General features: G+C 35.2%; 3 protein-coding genes and 1 pseudogene across 3 annotated transcripts in view; all 4 read left to right on the top strand.

The window, feature by feature from the left end:
• Window positions 1–9,197, top strand: part of LOC136822513 (uncharacterized) — a 10,958-nt gene extending 1,761 nt beyond the window's left edge. The window contains exons 2-6 of the mRNA XM_067078778.1: window positions 171–222; window positions 984–1,048; window positions 2,050–2,141; window positions 2,699–2,860; window positions 7,455–9,197. Of these exons, the coding sequence (XP_066934879.1) occupies window positions 204–222; window positions 984–1,048; window positions 2,050–2,141; window positions 2,699–2,852 (330 nt within the window). The 5' untranslated portion in view covers window positions 171–203 and the 3' untranslated portion in view covers window positions 2,853–2,860; window positions 7,455–9,197. The remainder of the gene's footprint in view (window positions 1–170; window positions 223–983; window positions 1,049–2,049; window positions 2,142–2,698; window positions 2,861–7,454) is intronic.
• On the top strand, window positions 8,046–9,002 carry LOC136822506 (histamine H2 receptor-like). Its single transcript, XM_067078773.1, has one exon. The coding sequence runs from the start codon at window positions 8,046–8,048 to the stop codon at window positions 9,000–9,002; it is 957 nt and encodes a 318-aa protein (XP_066934874.1).
• Window positions 9,198–10,946: 1,749 nt separating the features above from the next.
• On the top strand, window positions 10,947–12,191 carry LOC136822505 (tubulin-specific chaperone C-like). The gene is made up of 2 exons (XM_067078772.1): window positions 10,947–11,594; window positions 11,654–12,191. The coding sequence occupies exons 1-2, from the start codon at window positions 10,986–10,988 to the stop codon at window positions 11,969–11,971; spliced, it is 927 nt and encodes a 308-aa protein (XP_066934873.1). The 5' UTR covers window positions 10,947–10,985; the 3' UTR covers window positions 11,972–12,191.
• A 1,748-nt stretch (window positions 12,192–13,939) lies between these two features.
• On the top strand, window positions 13,940–14,642 carry LOC136822504 (guanosine-3',5'-bis(diphosphate) 3'-pyrophosphohydrolase MESH1 pseudogene; annotated as a pseudogene).
• The last annotated feature ends 4,849 nt before the right edge of the window (window positions 14,643–19,491 follow it).

Raw genomic sequence — 19,491 nt, 5'->3', positions numbered from 1 at the left:
ACAACTTTGCCGACTTAAAATATAGCTCAGATCGGCATTGCCGACCTAAAAACAAGCTTAGGTCGGCAAAATTTTGCCGGCCTTCGGCCGGATTTGGACGGCACTTACGTGCCGACTTACTTTTACTTGAATTTCGAGGGCTGCATAATTTTTAATTATTTTTTATTCAGAAAATCATCAATAAATGCTTGCCCACCAACCAAATGAGACATCATGTTTATGGTGAGTCATGATAAAGTTTCTTTCATTGAAAAAATAAAAGTTAATTACTTTGTAGTCATTCCTGAAATCGCACTTTTGTGACATTGTTTCGACATTTTTAAGTATGAAAAACTTACTAAAGAGACAAAGAAAGGCTGTAACTCTTGATAGAATTTGAATTATTCCAGCGGTTCACTGCTTGTTGAAAAGATAAAAACAGGAGTGGAACATTATCAAAAAGAAAAATTTCAAAAAATATCCAAAAATGAAAATTGAAAATGAAGAAGAAGAAAATTAACTTCTTCAATGATTATGCTATAATTATCATTGTTTACACTGAGTGATTCTTTGATTTCATTTTAAAAATTCATAAAAGTCGTATAGGGTTTTGAGTCGTTTTTGGACATTATTTTAATAATAAAAAGTTTCCACTTTCATTACTAACCCTAACCATAACTAATTTTCGCGGGAACTAATTTTCGCTTTTTCCACGGTTTTTAGGCTAGACCGCCAAAATTAGAAACCGCAAATTACAAATTTGGTGATTTTAATTAAAAAATTTGAAAATGAAAGAAATGTATCCAAAATAGGTAAAACTGCGAAAATTCATTTCTGTGAAATGCTGTTTTTTTCGAATTTTTTTTTCGACCGCCAAAATTAGTACCCGAGGTACACTTCTTAAAACAATCAATGATCATTTTTGATTTTTTTTTTCGACCGCGAAAATTAGTACCCAAGGTGCACTTCTTATAAACAATAAATGATAATTTTCTTCTTTTCAGATGCACTGACGAAAAGTTTCTGTTCAGAACTAACTTGTGAACATTTTTATTCACAATTCGAAGATGTAAGTCCCACCTTCTCTCAATAATGTTAGCCATTGTGCTGTGGTGACAGAATGCTCCACACATTAACGTATAGACCAAAATATCGATTTCAAATAATCTTTCTTGAAAAAAGGAAAAACAGTTATTTTATTTTCTATTAAAAGACGTCTTGCTCTTGTGCGATGTCTCTAAGGGGCAAGTAGGGGCAATACATGCTTAAAAGAAGAACATAACCATAGAAACTTTATTGCTTTTTCAAAAATTAATGGTTATAAGCAGGTTCTAGGTAGCCCCTAAGAATTTAGGTGGTCCTCGGGGGGGGGGGGGGTACTTAGGCAAATGGAGGGTACGGTATGTGCCGCCCTTAAGGGTACCTTTTTTGGACTTCCAAAGTCCCGCTAAGGGTCGGAAAAATCAGAAAATCAAATTTCAGTCCCACTAAGGGTCGGAAAAATAGGAAAATTTCAACTTTTTACCCCCTGAAAGATCAAAATTTGGTCAAAATTGGTCAAATTTGTCCCGCTAAGGGTCGTAAAATTCCCAAAATTTTCCTTTGTTTTCTACTTTTTAGTCCCGGTAAGGGTCCAAAGTTCGAAAGTCGGGCAGCACTCCCCCGTCAGCTCGCAACCCTAGTACCCCCCTCCCCCCGGGGGTGGTCCCTAGGATTTAGATTGCCCCATACTGGAAAATATTCTAGGTAGCCCCTAAAAGTTTAAAAACCGAGAAAATGTGAAAATTCAGAAATAGATCTTATCGGAATTTTTGATTTTTCTAAAAAAGCGATGCATTGTGGGATTGTTTCTCGAATATTGCAATAGAATTCCCTCTAGGGATTCCTAAGAGATCTCTATATTTTAATACTCCCGAAACAATCCCACAATGCATCACTGCTTTAAGAAAAATCAAAAACTCCGATGAGGTCTATTGTAGATATACTCGTTTCTTGCTTTTAAGCATTCCTCAGTTGGTTTTTCAAGGATAACACAAATGTGAATATATTCATATTTTCTTTGATTTTTAGATGAGTTTGTCGACATTGATCTTGTTGATTGTCTCAATCCCTTCCATCATCTTCTCCTGCTTTGCTGGTTGTTGGAAACTCTGTGAATATCTGTATGTATCAATATCAATTATGGATTTTGTATTTTAACTCATCATAGATTACTTCAAATTCTGCAAGGGTCGGTCAGACCTAGAATGCAGAGTCTCTGAAGAAAAAGGGTCTGTAGCACGTGCTGTCGTTCTCCAAGATGAATTTTGATATGATTAAAGCTGTTACAGAAGAGTGTCTTAAAGTCTTGATTACTGATCTATCCTCGTATAAGTCTAACTTCCATTCATCTATCTCCTGGTTTTCATTCATCCTCTCCTGGTTTTCCTCCACCTTCACAAAGTCCTAGAAATTCCTTTGATGGAAATCATTTAACGTGTTTCATTTAAACAACAACTTATAAATATATTTAATATATTTATAAGTCGTTGTTTTAATCTCATGTTATTTGCTTACACAGCACTCTCAATCAAAGGAAATAACAACATACTCCCTTTTCGGCACCGTACAAGCTTTTTGAGAAATTCTTTTGTTTATAATGCTTTGTCAGCATAGAGGCGCGACTCTTTTTTTATCCTAAACAAATTATACCTTTAACTGTCTCGTTCATTGTTTAAAGGTCTGAGGAAGACGAAATGTACGTTCCAGTATCAGAGCTTGAGAAACGACGCAATGAGCGGCTCCAACGCGTCCGAGACGCACAAAACGCCGCCATGAAGAACCGAATGGGAAGGTATGGGAATAGCACTCTTGTTCATCGGAGATACAGATGAGAAAAAAGGTTTGTCACGAAAGATCTGATGCGTAACGTTTAGTTGCTCTCTTTTTAAGTTTGCCTTATCTTATAACTTCCTTTCTGATGTACCTTTAGTAATTTTTGTAAAGGGCTTACTTAACACTTTCCTCCCTTTTATGATTTTCCCTATCGAGTTATATTCCAGAGTACCCAAACTGGTCTTGTTGGACCTACATGGAGGTCCTATAAATATTAACCTTCGTCCGTCCGTCCGTCTGTCCGTTCGTCCGTCTGTTACCAGCTTTTCTCGAGATTGGCTCATTAGTTTTTTCTGATTTTTGGCACAATGATGCAAAATGGTAATGCCCAAAATGTGACGGAGCCCGATTTTCGAAAAAAAATCATTTCCGGCCGAAAATGCCGGAAATATGCCGGAAAAACCGGTTTTTTGGCATTTTCTCGAGATTTCATCATTAGTTTTTTCAGATTTTTTGCACAAAGATGCGTATTAGCAATGCCCAAAACATGGCAGAGTCCGATTTTTGAGAAAAATTCTTTTCCGGCCGAAAATGCCGGAAATCGCCGTTTTTGCAGATTTTCATCGGACTTTTTCCTTTTATTTCGTTGTTTTTTCACACAAAAACATTATTAATAGCAATGTCCACGATCAAGCATGGTTCAATTGTCGATAAAACTGATTTTTGAAGCCGGAACTTTCTAAAAATCGCCGGAACAGCCGATATTCGCCGGAAAAACGGTATTTCTTGAATTTCTTGAGCTGTACTTTATATTTTTTTATGAAATTTTGCACACTGATGTAAAATGACAATACCTAAAAAGTGACGGAGCCCGATTTTCGAAAAACATTTTTTTCCGGCCGAAAATGCCGGAAATATGCCGGAAAAACTGGTTTTTTGGCATTTTCTCGAGATTTTATCATTAGTTTTTTCTGATTTTTTGCTCAAAGATACGTATTAATATTGCCCAAAACATGGCCGAGTCCGATTTTTGAGAAAAAACGGCCGAAAATGCCGGAAATATGCCGGAAATCGCCGTTTTTCTGGATTTTCATTGGGCTTTTTCCTTATAATTGGTTATTTTTTCATTCAAAAACATTATTAATAGCAATGCGCACCATCAAGCATGTTTCAATTTTCAATGAAATTGATTTTTGAAGCCGGAACTATTTAAAAATCGCCGGAACAACCTATTTTCGACGGAAAGACAGTATTTCTTGAATTTCTCGAGCTGTACTTTATATTTTTTTATGAAATTTTTCACACTGATGCAATATGACAATACCTAAAATGTGACGGAGCCCGATTTTCGAAAAACATTTTTTCCGGCCGAAAATGCCGGAAATATGCCGGAAAAACCGGTTTTTTTACATTTCTCGAATTTTCATCTTTAGTTTTTTCTGATTTTTTTGCAGAAAGATGCGTATTCGCAATGCTCAAAACATGGCTGAGTTCGATTTTTGAGAAATTTTTTTTTCCGGTTGAATTTGCCGGAAATCGCCGTTTTTGCAGATTTTCATTAGATTTTTTTCCTTGTATTTCTATGTTTTTGACACAAAAACATTATTGATAACAATGCTCACCATCAAGCATGATTCAATTGTCAATAAAACTGATTTTTGCGACCAGAACTTTCTATTTGTTTTTTCCCTACAACCCTTCCCTCTCCCCTTATCAACAATCAATGATGAATTTATTGCGTTATGCATTTTCGCTAAACGCTATATTTTCTGACTGATTTTTTTCTTCTCGCATTGCTATCTAACTTTCATCATCAGGTAGGTCCATTCAGCATCTAGCTTGTTTGTTCATAACCTCCTCCGACAATCTCTGAGTAGCGTACTTTTTTGAGAAAAGGATTCATAAGATATGGAGAGATATGGGTTTATTAGAATTAAGGTTAAGAGTTTTCAATGCTAATCTACTCACAATTACTCTGTAAATTGACTATTAACTACCCACCCGTCATTAAACCCACTGATATTTTAAGGGTTGGTGCCTAGATGTGCTCCAAATTTAGACTCTTTGGCCACAAAAAAACGGTGTCTAGTGGTCTAGCTTCATGATTGACATATTTGTCATTTGTTGGTTGATAATTTCTTGACTGTATTTTAAGAACGTGGTCGACAGAGAAAAATTAGTGGCCAAATATTCAATGATTAGTGTAATTTGTGTTTTGGAGAAGAAATTGAAAGTTTGAAAGCCACGAGATCTTTTTGTAAATAATTGTCAATACAGTGTTGGTGACTTCCTCCTTCTGAGCTGGTATGTTTTGCAACCAGGTCGTTGAGTACCAGAAACCTATGGGATTGAATCCCTCCCAATGCAAAATTAAAACTATGAAAAGAGACGAGCATTCCTTGATATTCCATTGGGTCGTATTAATCCCTGAGATATTTTTCTAAAGGCTCTGGCAGCAAAGCTTTTGACCAACTGTCCTGCTAATCTGACATTAAAATCAACCACGCTTCATTCCTTAAAAAAGCTTGATAAAGTTTATCTTGCTTGAATCCGTGAAAGCTATTCAAAAATTCAATCACGTTAGATAAAAGTTTTTCCAAAGTTTTTATTTGCTCAGCTCAAGTTTGAAATGTGACTAAAAGTTATCATGATAGTATTTTTCAAGCTGTAATAAGCCTCGGAAACCCGAGTTACAAAAATTCGGGTTTTCCGGGCCTCCGCCATAATAAAGTGTATCAAGTTTCTAAGCGTTGCTTGTTACAATTTTGTTGCAATTCATTCAAGTAACAAATTGCTAACTGATTCAATTAGACGACTTCCTTTGAACTTTTTAAAGTGTTTCAGGATGATTAGATGGGTCATTTTCACATGTGTTGCAGGTTTCCTATGCCCACTCAAAATCTTTTGGCTTTCTTTAAGCAAATGAAGAAATTTAAGAAATTCCTTCAGCTAACTAAACCATCGTTGAGTGAATGCTTTAGAGGGCTCCGTTAAATTGAAATGTTTTTTTCTCAAGGGGCTCTAAAAAAGTGATCTATTGTCTCTACAACCTCCTCTACAGTATTTGAAAAGAAACTTTCTTTATATTCTTACTCATACTCTCTTTCCTACTCACAACGAGTTTCTTCGTTTTCTTATGGTTAAAGTTTGTCTTTTCAACGAGTTCCTCTTTTTCTTCTTTTTTCACGAAACCAACCGCGCTTCTCTAATTCTGCTAAGCATGCGTGGGTCTCTAAACTAACATATCTGTATTAGCGTAATAATGGAGTATTTTCGGTAGCCAATAGCGGTGGAGTTGCATAACAAAAGTCATTTTCTAATATTATACCACCATTCATTTTGTTTATTTGAGCGTTCGAACGTACTTTCGATATTGATACTTCTGTCTGCAAATTTATGCAGTTGCATTGGGGGGGGGGTTAGCTACCGTAATTTGGCCTAATGTCGACATCCCTCATCTAATTCCGACACCTTTTTTATCAGCTGAAATTGAAAGATAGGTCAAAACTATTTTTCTTTGCTTAGTGGTCAAAGCCTTTTTCAATCAGTGTTTAAACTTTCATATTATTCCTGTCTCTAAAGAAGGGTGTCGGAATTAGACGAGGGATGTCGATATTAGACTAACTTACGATATTCTAGAGAAACCTATATGCAATCTATTTATACTGAACAACTTTTATGGTAGTTACATCAGTTTCTGTGCGTAGGTCAGAAGTAAAAAGAGAGATTGTCACGCTATTATAATATGCCGGTATTTTCCAAACAGAACTTTCATTTAGGGGAACAAATTTTTTCGTTTATCAAAGCGAAATTTAGGCAAAAATAATGTAAAGCTCGTAAAACTTTAATAACATGACGTAAGAAGCTGGGTTAGACCCTTTTTGTTCGTTGTGAAGTTCGTTTTTATTATGAGTAGTTGGGGCAGTGTTGCTAGGTCATCAGATTAAACATTGATCAAAGAACTATGATGAGTTTTATTAAATTGTGATTTGACTATAAGAAGGCGATTTATAATGAGCTCAGCAAATCAGTACGTTTGTAACGTTATGACATTATGCAAAGATTAGTTCAATTTTACATAAGAAAATTATTTTTGTAGAGACGCAGAGCTGTCATTTCAAAATTTCTTTCTGCAACATTCTCCATAACATGTTTGCTTTATTGGACTGATTTTTTACGTACTTGTGTTTAAAAAAATCTCGTTTTTTATCCAAGAAAGTTACATCTAGCACATGAATCTGTGTTTTCTAAAGTCTGTTCTAAAGATTAAGAAGCTGACAAAGTTCTGTCTGACTAATAAAGCCATATCTCTATGACCTATCAAAGTCTTTTTTAATAATCTTTTATCAAGAACTAGCTTTTGTTTGGGTTTTAGTGATAATGTTAAGCGTGGGGGGATGGATAAACTTTCGAATCTAAAGAAAATTTGATCATCCGTGATGATTTTACCACATTCCTATTTCAATTGAATTGGACCTAATTCTTTTCTATAATGATAAGATTCTAGCCAATCAGAATGCTTGTTTCAACAATCTCCATGGTTGCATATCTAATTATGATAAAATATTACATTACTTAATAGCTCATCAAAAAGCGTCTTGTAATAATGTTATATTCGCTCTTCCGTCTATTTTAGGTTTTTTTGTTGTCTTCTTATGCAGAGGTTGAGAGGATTATTGGTGTGTTGCGAATGAATAAGAAGCTTTCATTGAAAGAACAGTAAAACACCAGTGTCCTGTGAAGCTGTTTAATGCTGTCGTATGCGGTGATTCAAATGTTGTGACGGAAACAGAAGTCTCTTGGTGAAATCAAGCTTTTTCTAAAGAGCAGTATTGTGTTTACAAAGCAACTGATTTTGTTGCAACGTGACTGATATTACATTGTTGAATCAAACTACGTTTGAATATAAAGAAAGGAAAGGCTTTTTTGGTTGACTCAAAATTAAAGACTGTCAGAACGAAAGAAAAAAAACTTTTTTATGACACAAATGAGATGATCGCTGAATAGTGATATCATTGTTTTGGTGAAAGAAAAAATTGCTCCAACGACGGAATCGAACATCCTTCTTGTTCAAACCAAACATCTAGATTGTAGTTGGACTTAGTTGAAGAGGGGGAAATCACTCACAAAGTTGAAGTACTTCGAAACCCTTCATTCAGGAATCCACTGGACTTGATCAATTACATTTGCAAGATAATTTTAGGAAAACTTTTCACGAACATTAAACAACTCCTGAGAAAAAACCCACAATCATGTGGATTGACATCAGAGATTGTGGAGAATTTTTCACCGATGGAACCGTTGTGAACGATGGTAATATTACCGCACTGATCGCCATAGCATATGTCATCATTACCATGGCGTTTCTATTTCACATTGTTGGTATGATCCTCATATTAACCAAATCATCTGAAATGACCAATCAATCGCTATTACTGTTACATCTAAGTACTGTCTCCATCGCTTTGCTAGCAGTCAATGTATACGCTGTTTATTCATTCGCAAATAGTTTACCAACGAACATACCGTTTCGAGTCACATTCTACACCATATACATTGCTTACGTGGTGAATTTGTTGCTGTTAAGTATGGATCGACTTGCATTGGCGTTTCTTGATATTCGATACTCTCACGTCATGAGTCGGAAAATGTTCGCCCTTCAAATCGCTCTGTTATGGATTTTATCCGTCACTTTTGGACTGGCAACGAAATACGTAGCGGCGCTTAACGGTAGCATAAAGATACGTCAAGAAGTTTCATTTTCGTATAACGGATTTGTTGTCTTATTCACGGCGTTCAGTTACGTCACTATATACATCCGCGTACGATCGTCCAGGGATAATGTCCAATCAGCGGGAAGCACGTTATCACGTGACTTATTCAAGAAGTATTTGATTCCAGCATGTTTGGTTCTTTCGTATTTTTTGTTGAATTTGGTCCCCACCATCATTGAACGTTTTGTCAATAATACGGCGCGTCGTCGTGATGTAACGATCGCTCTGATTGGTTTAAATTGTCTGAACAATCTGATTGAACCAATCATTTACGTCTTCTTGCAACGGAGTATTCGACAGAAATTGGCGGCGCTTTGTCATTTGTGTTTTGATAGGATTACCGTTTATCGAACGATCAGTGAAAACCAAATCTCTGCGCCGGACAAAGAATGTACTGGGTTCAGAGATAACCTCGGAAGTGAAACTACTGATTGATAATCACGCTTGAATTATTGCTATAGTTGACTCTCTAATTCGATTTTCAAGGGAACAAAAATTTTATTCGAACTACCATAGAGAAAGATTCGAATAACAGAGAGTAGTTTGAACTACTTTCCAACTGAGCGGGCTAATATCTTAGTTCGAATTACAGAAATATTCGAGTAATAGAAATTCGATATATGGAGAGTTTACTGTTACACCTAATGAATTTATTTTCTTATACTCCATAAAGATTGTATATAATAATTTACAGTTCCATGGTATAACCCAAATAACGAATCGTCTAATTATCCATGCGAAATAAAATCGCATTTCTGATGCAAAAGTCACCCTAAATGGTGCATTTATTGCAAAATTTGGTGTTTTCAGAACTACTTTCTGTTGACTGAACGCTCTTTTGTGAAATTTTTAACAACGCCTTTTTTTATTTAACAATAATTCTTTTTGTTCGTCTTTTTCTAAAAGATAATTTTGTAAGTGTTTCATATTTATAAATTAACGGATCATTTTGTTTAAAAAAACAGCATTTCTGTTTTGTATATTTCTTGGTAATATTGTATATTTATAGCATTTTGTAGATAGACGGAAAACTGAATGATCGAGTTGAACTTTTTTAGAAAATATTACTTAGTCTGACTTCTTGGAATCAACCTCTGGCGTCAATTTGGGTTACTCAAACACTGTAAGCCAGTGATCTGAAAATTCACGTCTATGAACCGCTCTTTGTTCGGTTTACAATTTTCTTAAGGTAGAGGTTCCCCCTAACTTTAAATTTGAAGTTTGTGTCCTCTATTGAATTATTCAATTCTTGGGCTTTCATACACCACTCTTTAATTGTCTTCCTTTCACTTTTTGTTAGGTCTTCTGTTATCCGGAAGGGCAATCTTGCTCCTTTAGTGATCGCTCCAAAAACTGTATTTTTGTCTTCTTCGTTTGCAAATCGGACTTTGATTGGTCTATAGCGTTTCTCATCTTCTCTTTCTTTCGAAAATTTCCTGATTCTTTGAGTTTCTTCTATCTTTATATTCCTTAAGCGTAGTTTCATAGGTAAGACTTTTTCATGAAGGTACTCTTCGTCGTAAATTTTGGTTGACTCCTCTGAATCTTCAGTGAATTCGTCAACTCCATAAAGAATTAAATTACATGCTGTGGATTGAATCTGTCGTTCTTCCTGTTTCTCCCTTCGAAATGCGTTTTCTATGTTCTTCTCGATTTGCCTCGACGCAACTGCTGCGTAGCTTCGTGGTCTTACTTCTTCTTTCTTTTCAATGGTGTTTTCCATCTTCTCAAAGCTATCTTTCATTTCGCTGATCATAGTATTGACGTCTTTGGACTTTAGTTGATTGATTTCTACGTCTTGGGCTTTCATTATGTTTTCGCAAGCTTTTATCTACTTTCGGAATCCTGAGACTTTTGACGTTTCACATGAAGTAACCCCTTCCAATAGGTGATCACGACACAGTTTTGACAGATAAAAGCTCTCGATTTGTATGTTAGACATAACTAGATTTGAAGAACATATGTAGTGTACGATTCGATTGCACTTCTTACATTCAAGCGTGTCTTTGGATCTTCCTTCTTCACTTGTAATACATTCAGATTGGCTGCAAATGTCGTAAATTGATGCTGAATTCGAATGTTTTTGTAGATTTTCCTGAATTTTCTCCGCCATTTTTACATTTTTGCTTATAAGAAAATGTGTAGTAGGAAATTTGTGTATTACAACATGATTAGGCCCTGAGAAAGTGGAAACCCCAAGCTGTTAACTCTCGCTAATTCGAACTCGAACGGGAAGTCTAATTTGTTCGAATTACACAGAGATTCGAATAATACAAGTTCTGATTAGCGAAAGTTACGACATATTTTTTTAGACAGAGATTTATCAATTCTTTTATTATAACATTTCATATCTTTGTTCTTTAGGAAAAAAGCTAAGAAAAATACAAATAGACAAAGAAAAATAACAAAGCAATCACCATGGGTGACGAAGAATACCAAGCAACGTTACAACGTAAACATCAAGAGAGGTTGGCGCAATTCGCGGTACGCCGTCAAGAACGTTTAGCGCACTACGCGGTCAAGAAACAGACGCGAACGCATCACACGGAAAACAGTAACGAAACAGCTGAAGCTTTCTTAGAAACGTTCAATAAAGAGAAACGTCAGATCCTGCATCAGTTGAATGAGCTGACTGATAAAACACCTGTTTTCGAACGTGCCGCTAAATTTGACGTCGTACTTCAAAATATTTCGAATATTTGGAAATTTATCTCTGACTCGTTGGCGTTTCTACCGAATTATGACGTAAGGCGTGCGCAAGATATCGTCAAAGAGGTCAGGCTTCAGGTTATCGAGAAAAGAGACCTATTAATGCCGAAAAAGAAGTTCGCTTTCAAATCACGACAACGTTTGACGCCCTCCAAGACCAATAAGGACAAACCGTTGGAGGAAAAGAATACTATTTCCGTCATAACGTCATTGTCGTCGTCAAATGTCGGGTTTTCAGACCGTCTTGACGAAACCTTGAATCTCGATTCTAACGAATGTACTGGCAAAGATTTAAATTTATCCAATATTTCGAATTGTGTACTATTTACATCAAGGTGCTGCTCCATCAGCTAGAGACTTAACAACGTCATTAACAGCCGTGTATTTTCGGACCTATTGCAAGATCTATATTTGTGAATGATTGTATTGACTCTGAGTTGAATCTTGCTTGCCAACAATTGAGAATTCACACTTCGATCAATTCCAAATTCTTCGTTCACGTCACCAGCAAAGTAATCATTGAGGATTGTGAAGAATTGAGTTTCGGTAAATATATTTTCCATTATGAAACTTTGGAAGAGGATTTCGAAAATTCGAAACTGCCACGTGATGTTAATAACTGGCGTGACGTGGATGATTTTAATTGGTTGAAATTAGATGAACCGTCTCCTAACTGGTCATTGATTGAATGTTGAGATATTTGAGTTATAATGAATATTCACAAAGATAGAATTGTTTTTTAATTATTCGATCTTCACTTATTATCGATATTTTTTATTTCTATTTTATTTTTCATCTATTGATACGAAACACTGCATCCCAGCCAAGGTTTGAATTGCAGCCGCCTAACCCTAAAATTCGAGTAAACTCAGTGTTGTCAAGGAATATTTGGTCCCGCTCAAAATTCTAGTCAAGATCTATCTATATTCCTGTAATATGATATAAATTTACTATTCCCTATTCCTAGGTTGAATAGGATGCAAGTCCGTTTTGATATTAAAATAGACTTGCATCAAATTCTCGTCAATAAATAAATGTAAATGTAAATAAATAAAATTCTGGATAGCCCAGTCTCATTATAGAAAAAAATAATAAAGTTTGGGCACAAAGGTTGGTTTTATTGAGCTTTTATCTCAGCCGTTTTTTGAGCTCTAGTTTAGACGGCCCACTTTTCGCCCTGCCTATTCTAATTGTGAATTAAAGCTGCCATAAAGTGGGCTGTCTAAAGTCAATAGGCCATTTCACGGTCGAAATGGATCATGGGTAATCAGGACTGATTGCGCCTCCATTACGGCTTCCCGTTGGCTAGACGCAAAAATCTTCAATTTTTTTCAAAACTTTGGACCAATAGTAAGTCGTTATTAGCGCGCAGTGGTCCTGATTACACATTACGCTTTGCGACTGTGAAATGGCCTATGCATAGCCCTCTTTTGACGTCAATGCAATGTCTTCTTTCAACCTTTTCCAAGCGAAGATTTTAACTGCCAACTTTGTGCCCACTTTCTGTCCTTTTTGAATTTCCTTTTTCACTCGCCATTTCTTTCTGAGTTAGGTCAAGTTTATGATGGATGGGTCCTAATCGCCAATTAGGACCGGTGAAGAAAGGCCTGTTTTTATCTAAGCATCGTCTCATCTTATAGCGATAAAGAATTTCTTATAGAATATAGGAAGCATATCTATAGAGGTTTGTGACTCAGACTAGTTTTTATCCAATATTCAATCGTATTATCATTTTTGTATTTAGTGATTTACTGTTACACATATGTGATGCAAAATAATTAGGAAAATTAAGACAATAAAATTATTCACTTTCTTGTTTTTGATCTACTTTCCCCTGTCATGTCTAATGTGTTTTCAGAAACCTAAGTAATTTACCGAATTTTGATTTGATTTGGACATTACGTGTAATTTTCCGGTTCCGATATTTTTCACCCTCATTATACTTCTGTATTACACGCATTATAAACGACTTCAGTCCCATTGCGGTGACAATTCTGTCCCAGTCCCCAGTTTTCAAGAGAGGAGTGGGCTCCACGTAGATGAACTGATTGAGGGCGTGTAGGGTGTGACGACTAATTATTATGAATTATCATATCGTTGGTTTATGTGTCATTTATTCATTATATTAATCAACTAAGATCCATTGTTTACGTGATGTATAATATTATGATCGATCAATCATAAAGTTTATTAAAAAAATCTTTGGTTCTACGTGGGCAAAGTATCGCATATTTTCTGCCTTTTACGAATTTTCTAGAACAGGAAGGGCCTGGAGGGGAGTGTTTCTTCGTTTGTCTCAATGAAGTTATTATTAAAATACGTCATCTTTCTTATGATAATCATTTTCTTGTAATCTAGAACCATGTTTTTGTTGTAATGTTGTCAAGACATTGTGGTGATCATTTGTACATTGAAAGCCGATTGAAAGCTCCATAAAAGGCACATAACTGTCATTTACTTTTATCATGAGATAGAAACCAGGTCCACATTACGTAATCATTTCTCAGCGCGAAAGGATATAAATATTTCATGTAGTTGAGACATGAATTAAATCAGAGAACATAAACATAGATTCAAGATGGCAGCTGCGTCCAACTCTAAAATGTCTTCAGACTTGAACAACACTCAACGTTTGCTTAAGCTATTGGACTTTGCTGCTATAAAAACACAAAGATCAAAGAAGGAAAGACCAAATCAAACACCTTTATAATCATCCGGTTGGAGTTGCTCATTATTCAGACGAAGCTCATATCAGATATTGATATTTTAGTAGGAGCTTTTGCATGATAAGCAGTCGAGGATACTGAAACTTTGGATGAAATCGAGGATGTTTTTGGTTCCACGATGAGACTTATTGTTATGAAGTGAGTGATGATAAAAACAAAAGCCAAAGAAGAACGAAAACAAGCTCAAATAGACAAGTCACCTCCTTTGTTAGTTATGAAGCAAAAATTGTTAACACTTGCTGATAAATTATATAATTTGAGAGACTTGGAACGCCAGACTCCCAAAGGCTGGACTGAAGAACGAGTACAAGAATATTTTGTTTGGGCCTCAAAAGTATGTAACGGTATCAGAGGCACTTGCAAAATCTTGGACAGTAAATTAGATGAAATGTTTGTGAAGCGAAACATTTCAATTTAGGAATTTATCATTAATTTATTCAATTCCTAGTAGATCACTATAAAATGCCTTGCTTACAAAATTTCCAATAATATCGGATATTTTAAGGCTTTAAATTGTTTCACAACGCAAATTAGCAAAAAGACCATCTTCAATTTGATAAGTGTTCGAGCTCAATCATCAAGTCTCTTAGAAACTTCACTGCTGTGAATTTGAACAGTTTTTGCAATCAATATCTTACAGTACATTATTTTGCTTGTGTTATTGCAACTTAGATTAAAATTACATATATTTATTGGTATTTTAGATTAGAACCTAGATTTATTTTGTGTTTAGATTAAAAAAAAATGATACATTATCATTCTTAGTAAAAACATCCTTCAGGTGTCAAATTTGAGGGACTCTTGTCTTTCCATAAAACTCTTCATAAAATTCTGTAGTCCATTTCAATTTGTATTAAATCTTGCGTTGTTTTTTTAAGAGACTTTGTCTTACTGTAGTATGTTGATATATAATATGGCAATGTTTTTTTTAGTTTGCTGATTTCATATTTTGATATTTTTATTTCGTTTTTGTATATATGCAAGAGAAGATTATTTTATACTTTTGAATTCTGATGAGAAAAGCAGTTTATTTTTGTTAAAACGACAATTGGATTTATTATGTTGATATTCACCATGTATAGTTTTTCATTATTGTATTCTCTTAGAGAGAGAAAATATTAGTGTTTTTGTTTTAAATATTTTGTCCTTATTCATTCATTCAGTTTTGCTTTCATCGTTGGGGCTACTAAACAAAAAGAATTAATTCAAATGTCTTATTAATTGAAGCCAATGACAATTTTTGACACCTAAAGTTTTTTCAAAATGCCAAATTATCAGCGCTTATATACATATTTAAAAATTTTCAAGATCATGATATTCTGTGATATTTGGTAAATGTATTTCTGAATGAAATTATAAGCTAAAAGTAAAAAGATGAACAAAACTTAATTTGATTAATATCAATGAACTATCAAAGAAAATTCGCTACAGGATATTCTCTTTCCTTTCCATTAATTTTTATTATTGAACAGTTAGAAATTCTATCGCTTTTTGTATTGGTGGCTTCACAGTATCTGACTTGTGCTTAGCTACCCCATGCATGTTGTGTTGGACGTATGTTTTTACTTTGTCTTTGTCTAGACCGATTTTGCTGATTTACACGTTTTTATACCAAACGTTTTATGAGAAAAATTCCTAACATTGGTAGCTGAGAGTAATTGAAATAGTCAAACGGTATACGTATATGAAAGAATACATATTGATAACCGATATGGGAAATTGACTTTCTCCAAATGAAAACTACCTGAAGATTCGTTGTCTGTAAACATACCCGATATCCGGGGGGTACTTAGGCAAGTGAAGAAGGGTAGGGTATGTGCTGCCCTTAAGAGTGCCTTTTTTGGAACCTGGTAGTCCCTGTAATGGTTGGAAAAATCCGAAAATCAAACTTCAGTCCCACCATGAAGTAGACTAGCAAACTAGTCTGTAAATTAATCATGTCAGAGGGCGGGAACATAAAGGCGGCGGGCGTTTGCTAGAATAGGAGCTGCGTAGGAGAGCGAGCAAAAGTTGGTGAGAGGCTGCTTTCAGCCCTCGCCGCCGACAAAATTTCTTCCTACGCTTACCTAACTCCTACGCTCACTTTTCCCGCGTGATACCGTTCCAGCCCGACTGGCGTGCCAGTCTAACCATGAAGGTAATAAAGATATAGATGGAGAGAAAACGTCTCGGTAATGACCTAAATGGTCGTTGAAATCTTTTATAAATCTATTCAAAGCGGCTTTTCTTTGATGTACCATCATTGGAAGCAAAAAAATCCGAAATGTAAATTTATAAAGAACAGAAAGAGGCTGGTCCGTTGATTTTGAAAAACTTAATTTTGCGAGAAATCTTAGTTAAAATACGATTCGAAATAGTTTCAACTGATGTAAGGATAAAAGAATACATTAATTTCATAAGGATATATTTTTGGGCTGGCATTTTGTAAACATTGAGAGTCACATCACATTATCATTGAAAGTTTCTTATCTTAAAATATTCACGTCTAAGTGAGCAGCGGTTTTCATACTCTGACAAAATGATCGATACAAGCTTCCTAATCGTAACACGTAATTCTTTTTTAAATCTATCGATGGCTTTATGGGCAGCTTCCCCTAGAAGTTTAGAGTATTGTGCTTATTATGTGAAGTTTTTTTCAATTTTTCATGACAAGGCTATTATACTTCAATATACTTGTTAAAAATGGAATGTCTTTTCATTCATCTTAAATATTCCCACGAGTATACCCAAAATTAATCATCTTATTCCCAAAGCAACCAAACAGCTGTTTGCATCCGATGATAAATCAGAATAGAACAAAAGGCATTGACTCTCCATCTATCTTTATTACCTTCATGGTCCCACTAAGGGTCGGAAAAATAGGAAATTTCACCTTTTTGCTCCCAGAAAGATCGAAATTTGGTCAATTTATTCGAGAATTTATTAAAGTCTGTCTCGAAATAATTTGCAGCTGGAGAAAAAAATGGCTGTAACTTTTGATAGAATTCGAATCAAGTTGCGGTTTTGTGCTCGTTAAAAAGATATTCGTGAGTGGAATATTATCAAGTAAAAAAATTGAGAAAAAAAAGGAAAATGAAAATGAAAAATGAAGAAGAAAAAAATGAACTTCTTGTAGAAATGTGGTATAATTATCATTTTCACAGGAGTGATTCTTCAATCTTAGATCATTATCACTGTCAAAAAATTTTTCAAAAATATTCATTCAATTAAAAGATATCAAACAAAATTTATTGCTGGTTGACTCTATAAAGTAGTAAAAAGCGACAAAAAAAAACGAAAAAAACTGCCTTTTGTCGATCAACCAGCAATAAACTTTGTTTGATATCTTTTGATTAAATGAATATTTTTGAAAAATTTTTTCACAGTGATGATGATCTAAGATTGAAGAGTCGCTCCTGTGAAAATGATAATTATACAACATTTCTACAAGAAGTTGATTTTTTTCTTCTTCATTTTTCATTTTCATTTTCCTTTTTTTTCTCAATTTTTTTACTTGATAATATTCCACTCACGAATATCTTTTTAACGAGCACAAAACCGCAACTTGATTCGAATTCTATCAAAAGTTACAGCCATTTTTTTCTCCAGCTGCAAATTATTTCGAGACAGACTTTAGTCCCAATAATCAAAGAGAATATAAAAACATATGTTTTTATATTCTCTTTGCAATAAGGGTAGAAAAATTCACAAAATTTTCCCCTTTCTTCCTCCTTTTTAGCTAAGGGTCCGAGGGTTAAAAGTCGGGCAGCCCAAACTACCTAACTTTCCAAAGCTTATTTTTCAACTACTCGGAGTCTTTGTCTTTTTCCGCTAGAAAAGTGTACTAAAGCTCCTTCGGGTACACTTTAATACCGCCCACCAAACACCCAATAGCGTTTTCCACGCTGAGCAAATGCTGCTCAGCCCTCTGGATCTTTAGAAGAGTTTGACCAGCTTCAGGACCTAGGTATGTACGTATCTTTTTAAATGTATTGAAAAATGTATGACCTTTGTATTAAATATTCTCAGATTCTCAGAACTACATAGTCTTCCATTGATAGTTTTCAAGGTTAGGTTCTACTTTCCTAAGTTCCTAAGACCGTTCCTTCATAGCTCAAACTCATCAAAGTCTGGTCCTTATAGTTAAGAGGTCTGATCCATTGAATTTAAAGCCCGAAGGGCTAGAGTAGAATCGCTAACCTTTCTCAGGCAAGAAAAAGTGAAGCCTTAAAAAATGCGCCGTATTTTTGACGAATAAATCTAGCAATTCCTTTGTTAACGATTGATATTTTTTTCGAAATTTAGCGGTAAATTTTAGTTTCAATCTGTCATTTGTGTAAAAACCAGTCGAGCCGCTCAAGGCCGCGCAACTTTGGTAGGATTTGTTGGCTTCAAATCCTACCAAAGAGATTTTCTTCTAGCCATTCGGGCTTATAGTTCATTGGTCTGATCACCTCCTTAGGTAGGCTCCAGTACGAAAGTAGCAATGGAATGTTAGTGCGGAAATGGGAATCTTATACAAAACGACGGTACACTACTTTATACGCGAGACACACTCTCGTACCGAGTAAAAAATTCCACGCTGCGGTACGATATATGTGTGGCCTCTTTGAAGATCTGAAAAGGCTGCGATTGTGGCAAAAAGCAATTGAAAGACTTTCTCAGGCGCCATACTTAATTAAATCAGAAACAAACTAATTGTATACTTAATGATACTTCTTTGGAGGATGACAAACATAAAAAATTTGCTGATTGTGTATTACCAAACTTCGACAACTCAAAGGGTCAAATGGATAATTGTTGGAAGAAATGAATATTTTTCAAGATGATTACTTAGCTTTACCCCATAGGAAAAAAAATATAATTTTTATTTGTCAAATTTCAGGAAGAATTAAAGAAAAGTTATTGGCAGAGTGGTCTCCCAAATCAAACCACCCAATTCTCCGCCTAAACCACCCAAGTCTCCGCCTAAACCACCCAAGTCTCCGCCTGAATCAAACCACCCAAGTCTCCGCCTGAACCACCCAAGTCTCCGCCTGAATCGGTGATGCTTAACCGGGCTGCTATAAATTTTGAGAATAAGAGAAAAGAGAAGCTAACCCTCCGACATCATCGGACCAGGCCCTATCCCGGGATACTTTCCTAGGGAAATCACAGCGTTTACCAGACATTGTACTCTGTGCTCGCGACACATCAGAGCCGTGCTGTATCGATAAATTTTGAGAAAGGTAGAGTAAATATATACCAAAATGTGAAAAAAATAGATTTTACGTACTGTTTGAATTTCTTTCTATATATTGGGCCATTCTATTTCACATCCATACATACCATAGGGGGTGGACGAACATTTCCAGAGGGTAATTCAAGAAAAATTTGTTGTGTTTTTTCATTTTTCCAAGGGGGTAAAAAGTTATTCTAAAATTTCCAAGGGGTGAAAGACTAATTTTAGTTCGTCCTCACTTTAAGATATGAAAATAATTTTTCCAAGGAGATTTTTACAAATTTTGCCA

This window comes from Clytia hemisphaerica, unplaced genomic scaffold (assembly GCF_902728285.1).
Source record: "Clytia hemisphaerica strain Z4C2 unplaced genomic scaffold, Clytia hemisphaerica genome assembly, whole genome shotgun sequence".
In the NCBI taxonomy this organism is placed as follows: domain Eukaryota; kingdom Metazoa; phylum Cnidaria; class Hydrozoa; order Leptothecata; family Clytiidae; genus Clytia; species Clytia hemisphaerica.
Note: the sequence above shows the minus strand (reverse complement) of the source record. Positions and strands in the feature narration are given on the sequence as shown.

Excerpts from the sequence above, each read along its gene's own strand:
- LOC136822506 (XM_067078773.1), top strand. The coding sequence starts at position 8,046 with ATGTGGATTGACATCAGAGATTGTGGAGAATTTTTCACCGATGGAACC.
- LOC136822505 (XM_067078772.1), top strand. The coding sequence starts at position 10,986 with ATGGGTGACGAAGAATACCAAGCAACGTTACAACGTAAACATCAAGAG. Across the intron at positions 11,595-11,653 it reads TATCCAATATTTCGAATTGT|CCGTGTATTTTCGGACCTAT; the intron begins GTACTATTTACA and ends CGTCATTAACAG.